Here is a 6,073-nt window from a genome sequence, read left to right on the forward strand (position 1 = left end):
CGCCCGCCCCACCTGTACTGCTTTACAGTCTCATGCCAGCATCCAGAAGGTTGGGATATCCTGGATATGTGCTGACTTCGGAGCTTGGAATAAAATGCTTGTAGCTAGGGACTTGGTACAATGCTCCAATATACCAGCAAGCAAACTGGACTGAGTCTGAGTGTTCCCATTGTGTCAGGACTGTCGTGGAAGGTGGTATGCCAATAGTTTGCTAGCAGCCAGAATGTCTATCTTGCAGGTCTTGGCTGGAAGAAGAAATGTTATTAGCTAGATACCTATTGGTGGTAAGCACAGACTTCAGCTGGAGAATTTTAAGTACTTTGGGAAAAGTGTCCATTCTGGTCTGAAACCTTTTTTTTTTCTTCCTCTTGCTTTAGAATCAAAGCCAGACTTGAGGAACACAAGCCAGAAAGAGTAAAGCCTTTTATGACTGGGGCTGCAGAACAAATCAAACACATCCTCGCAAACTTCAAAAACTACCAGGTAAGCCTGGGATCTTTGACCCTTCCAAATAAGTGCACCACTGGTAATGAAGGCTGTTAGCTGGAGTGTCTGCTACTGAACAGATGCCTTGTAGGAAAGATGGTTGAGGGCAGTCTTTTTAATTTGTCAGTGTCTTAACATTAAAGCTAACTGTTGTGAATATCAGTAAGTAGTGAAGATGACCAAAGCTTAAACTTCAATTCTCTTGACTGAAGAAAATGCTGAGCAGCAGCAAAGACATTGAAAATTTAATTTAGGACAGCATTCTTTGCAGCCACAAGCAAATCAAGGAGACTTTTCAGTGGTGTTTTGATCAGAACTGCTTTTTAACCTTTGTAAGAGGAAGCCTACAAGCTTCAGTGGTAGCTACTGGTGGAGTGCCTTTCACTTCACAGGTGCCTCAGTAACACCACCTTTTTCCCCTCCCAAGTTTTTTGTAGGTGAAAACATGAATCCAGATGGCATGGTGGCTCTCCTGGACTTCCGTGAGGATGGCGTGACACCCTATATGATTTTCTTTAAGGATGGTTTAGAAATAGAGAAATGTGTAAGTAATAGAATTGGACTTGTTAAGACTGTTAGCCATCCAAGCCTTCCCTTATCTGCTGAAATACATATCCGTGTCGGTTAGTTTGCAAGACTAAAATCATTAATTTAGAATTGCTATCCATGTCAGCAGCACTAGCATACAGTGGTTAGTGGCTGAAGAATGTGGCTTGCACTTCAGGAGACCTTACCAGAGTGGGGACCAGTGTGCATTCATGAGTGTTGGAGCATGGGTTAATGGATTCTTGCAGTCTCTTCCAGCCCTGTGCGTGCCAGTAACAGAAGTAATGGTATGGGAAAGTGAGGTATTGCACTTAAATTAAGAAATGCATGTAGCTTGTGGTAACTGGAAGATGCCACCTTTTAAAGATGGTCCCACCCCTGAAAAGATTCTACCATGGGAATCCAGAGCAGTAGTTTTAAAAGACTGTATTGTATAGATCAAATGTGGCAGAATTCATCATACGGATTAGATTCCTCTTCCTTCCCTTCTGCTTAATTTTGTGGCACTTAAATTACCAGAGCCAAGCCCTGAGTCTCTTTTTTAAATGCTTAGTTTCTTGTCAACACCGTGGACTTGATTCGGGTTACAGCTAATTTGTAGATACCTATAGACTTGTTACACATTTGATAGACGTGAGCCTTGAATTGCTCCTTTTTTTCTGTTCCCCCTCAAACTCTAGTGGCATCAACTTGCACAAAGTGGTGTTTTAAAGCAAACATGCTCACTGTCTGTGCAGGTAGTAGTATTTGGATGCTCTTTAGTCAGTCCCACCATTTGTGGCCTGCCATTGGGATAGTTCATACTGCTGGCTGTGATGCCACTTATGTTTTATCTGCCATAACAATCCCACCCCTGTAATTGCCTTATGGGCTTGTACTGCAAGGCACCTAAATCAAACCAGTGGTCATTCACAGCTGAAGTCTAAAAACCATGCAAAGGAAAATCGCTTTGAGTTTGTTAACCTCCTGGTAGGTGGGAGTCTATGAAGATCGACTTTCCCCCTACTTTCATAGGCTACCCAGAAGTTTGTGTTTTGGTTTTCTTTTTTTTTGTTTTTGTGTTGGGAATAAATATTCTATTACTATTACCATTATCTGCCACCACCATGAAAAAGGTCAAGACTTGTGGAATTAAAGTAGTACCTACGCAAGAAGGCGTGTCTACACAAGAAGTTTATTGTAGAGTTGCCCAGCTAGCTCCACAGGTAATGTCTCTCAGCATCTACATGTGAAGTGCTATTAGGACTGAGTAAACCAACTTAACTCTGTCATAGGTTAGTATTTGTAAACACAAGTACTATCCTACAGTGGAGACTTACTTTGCAGTAACGCATGTGTAGATGCTGACCCAGCTGTCTGGGGCACAAGGGTGCTTCAGTGAAGAGGCTACCTGCCAGTTAGCCTTTCACTGAAGCACTGTTGGGCCCCAGCCAGCCCCTCTACAGCACATATTTTGAGCTGGGCTGGAGCAGCCCTGGGCTGGTAGGCAGTGCGCACCCCTCCCTGCCACCAGCTGCTCAAATCCAACTTGGCATGCTACAGTCCCAGGCACATGGTTGTTGCTCCCAAGTGCCATGTTCAAACTCCAGTGTAATATGTGCCAGAGTTTTTATTGCTGCACATTAGACATGTAAACACACCTGGTAAGCATCTGTCCTTAATGACTGAGTAGAAACTGCTGTACCACTTTCTCTTACCTTGCCTAAAAAGAAAAAGTTTTTTTGCTGTTTTTCTTAGATAAGCTTTAACATAACTGTGTCCTTCACAGGAGTGTAGTGGGTGAGTGACAGTGATCTATAGTAGAAGGGCTCCTCTGGAAAGAGTTGGAGTTGGTGCATTATAAGCCTGTAGAATTATGCATCCCACTGATTGACCATGAGCACTTCTACTGCTCCTTGGCTTGCAACAAGATGCAAAAGGAACTTCCTTGTACTTTCTATCTGCCTGATCCTTTGACAGCACAGATTGAATAGGGGAAAAACATGTATATCTTGGAGGAATTGACCATTTGCTTGAACCTAAACTAACAATCCCTTTTGTTACAGTAACAAAGCCAAGCAATATCATTTGTGGATCACCTGTCGTCATGACTGGCTGCTGGGTTTCTTTTTTATTTTTTCCTCATCAACACAACACCAGGACTTGGCAATGTGTAACAACTGGACTGATTGTCATCTTGAGCTTCATTCACTTTATTTTGACCCTGATTGGAGTGGAGGCATTGTTTTTAAAACATCTGTCATGTAGGTTGTCTAAAATAAAAACTCATTTAAACCCATTTTAGGTAATGCCTCTTAGTCTAATGTGTTTCTTGAGTGAGCTTTTCAATAAGCTTGCTGCAAGGTTTGTGCCTAAGGATCCTGTACTTCGCAGTAGTATAGTGTTGTCCTAGCACACTTCAGCATAAGACTGTCTTCAGATAAACTTCATGCAATTTGCTACTTCTGACGCCTGGAATGCAAGAGCAGGCTCCTCACCTCTGCCAGCCTGAGGTGACTAAGGGAGTTGCCCAAAGAAGTGCCAACAGTGCAGTGGACCTTCTGCATCTCTTGCCATTCTACACACTGAAGTAATCAACTCTCTGGAGGAGATACCAAAAACTAATAAAAATGAAACCGAATATCAGCAACATAATGTTGAGTACTGGCTGAGCTTTTTTTTTATCAGGCAAAGATAATTGAGTTTGTTACTTGGTTGTTTGCTGTATTATGTAAAGGTTGAGATGGGAAGGAGAGCTTTTAAAGAGTAGCACCAGGAGCCTCTACCTTGAGGAGATGTTTTTTGGGTTTGGTTCTTGTTTTGTTGTTTTGGTTGGGTTTTTGTTGTTTTTTGGTGGGGTGGAGGGAGAGAATGTGGAGGCAAAGCTTATATATAAAACCTTAGCTTAATTGTACTAACTTGATTACATTGTGTGAACATTCTTGATAGTTACTTGTAACTGATTAGAAACCTTACTAGGTAGACTTAAATGAAGTTTATGGAGTTCTGGAATTTGGAGTGTCTACATTCCCATAAAAGCTAGATTTAAAGATAAGATGCATTCTATAGGGAATAGCTTAGTTTATTTAGGACTTGGTGCTACACTGTGAAAAAGATACTTTTATTACAGATGTTATAATTACTGATTTTATTGGACAAAAAACTGGGTTTAGCGTGTTCTCTGCTGCACTGAGACTGCATCTATTTGACAAACCTGGAGCAAATTACCGTTGCTCATTTGGTTTTTACCAAGATGCAAAAGTAAAGTCATTCCCTGCGCTTTCTGCCTGTCCCTCGCATGACAGCCCAGATTGAATAAGGGTGTATATATATGTATGTGTATAGTTCATATCTTTGAAATGGCTTGCAGCTAGCTAGTGGAGCTTGGTATACTTGAGCAGTAGCCATGACTTCTTTGCTGGCTGTTTTACCCTGCAATGGTGAGGAACCTTTTACTTGGATGTACTACTTGACACCTGTGATGTGATATGCTAGGCATGGGGTCAGGTGTTACAGCCCACACGCTAACCTTTCCAAGGAGCATTACCTACTGGAGTGATTTCCAGGTAAACAGGAAGTTTCTGTTGGCTCATGCTAATAATGCACTTTGAAGCAAGAGCCAAAAGGATATTGGTGGAAGGCAGACCCATAATTGCTTGTATGGGTCTATGCCACTCCAGTCAATGGTTCAAGGGGCAGAAGCTGAGCAGATTTTTACAGCCCATCTCAATAACTCAGTAAGGTTCACCAGTTACTGAACATCTGCTTACAGTCCTAAAGGGCCTGCTCTGGTAGGTTTTCTTCGTAATTGTAGCTAGCACACTGACGGCACAGGGTGCTTGCCTCAGAGCTGAATGAGGTTATAATCACTTCATGCATGTTATCCTTGTGGTTAGAGTACTCAGGGAAGCGTGAGAGTGCCCCTTTTTTTTTTAGGCTGAATTGTTTCAAATTCCTATCTCCTATTGCCATGCTCTGACTATCAGAATGGAAGCTGTATGGGACACTCACCACTTTTTGAAGGTGGGCTACTGTGTAGCAAAGAAGGCGAGATTAATGAAGCCAATGTAGCCCAGTGATAAGTATTAGTCTCCAAGGTGGGCTGCCAGATGGGTAAGTTAGGCTGGGTGAAACTGCGCTTATACTGTGTTGTGCAGACATCCTGCGTTCCCCTCCCTGCCATAATGATTACTGAAGTATTTTAAATTGAATGTTCATTAGAATAGACCAGACGCAGCCTTCCACTTCATTCCCCCTCCCTCCTAAATACCTGAGTATATAAAATGCTAGGCTAATCAGACAAGAACCCTGATAGCTTGTAGTGGGGGATGTTTATACAAAAAAAATGCACTAGCAACTTCCTTCAGATGCCTACTCTGCCATTTTACTCATGTTCTTTTAGTGTTTGGCTTGCTGTTTAGCTAACAGAAACTTTTGAACTGTAGAAAGATACAGCTGTGTTGTATATGTATTCTCTCATCTAGCATGGCCTTTTGGTATTGCAGTACAGTGGTCTCTCCCTGTTCTTTCAGTGAATGTTTTCCATTCATCTGAACAGCTGTAATCAGCTTCAAACTTGGCTCCATCTGTTGCTTACCTCAGCTGAGAGCTAACTTCAGACTGAATGCACTCCTTATTTCTGTTGTCTTAAGGCAACTCTATTCTGCTTATCTCTGTTTCTATAGCATGTCTAGACTACAGTCTGTTTAGCACCAGTTAAAAATGAATGTGCCCTATAGTTCAACGTACACACTACTGAAATCTGGATGTTGCAGCAGCTGTTACTGTCATCTGTGCCATCCTATTTAAAAAAAAAAAAAAAAAATGTAGCAAGTTGCTGTGGACAAGACTTACTTTGTTATTTTAGACCTGCAGTGCTTAACAACTGAGAAAGTAGTAAGTGGGCTGCTGCATGGTAAAGAGAAGCTAGGCTTTAGGGCCTGGGTTGGGATTCATGCTCCCAACACGTTCTTGCTAAGGCTGCTGTCTGAGAAATCACCTGTTATGGGGTGGTGGTGGATGGGTTGGTATCAACCTGGAAAGATGTGGGCAGTGGGGTCCC

The 6,073-nt window shown here is 42.2% G+C and overlaps 1 protein-coding gene and 1 long non-coding RNA gene across 2 annotated transcripts in view; both read left to right on the top strand.

The window, feature by feature from the left end:
- The window catches only part of TPT1 (tumor protein, translationally-controlled 1), a 5,721-nt gene extending 2,055 nt beyond the window's left edge, over positions 1-3,666 (top strand). The window contains exons 4-6 of the mRNA XM_019524750.1: positions 378-483; positions 914-1,030; positions 3,078-3,666. Of these exons, the coding sequence (XP_019380295.1) occupies positions 378-483; positions 914-1,030; positions 3,078-3,080 (226 nt within the window). The 3' untranslated portion in view covers positions 3,081-3,666. The remainder of the gene's footprint in view (positions 1-377; positions 484-913; positions 1,031-3,077) is intronic.
- Positions 3,667-3,884: 218 nt separating this feature from the next.
- Positions 3,885-6,073, top strand: part of LOC109302855 — a 44,110-nt gene continuing 41,921 nt past the window's right edge. Inside the window, exon 1 of the long non-coding RNA XR_002098948.1 lies at positions 3,885-4,451. This is a non-coding gene — a long non-coding RNA (uncharacterized LOC109302855). The remainder of the gene's footprint in view (positions 4,452-6,073) is intronic.

The sequence above is a fragment of the Gavialis gangeticus genome, unplaced genomic scaffold (assembly GCF_001723915.1).
Source record: "Gavialis gangeticus isolate Ggan-Ray unplaced genomic scaffold, GavGan_comp1, whole genome shotgun sequence".
Classification (NCBI taxonomy): Eukaryota; Metazoa; Chordata; order Crocodylia; family Gavialidae; genus Gavialis; species Gavialis gangeticus.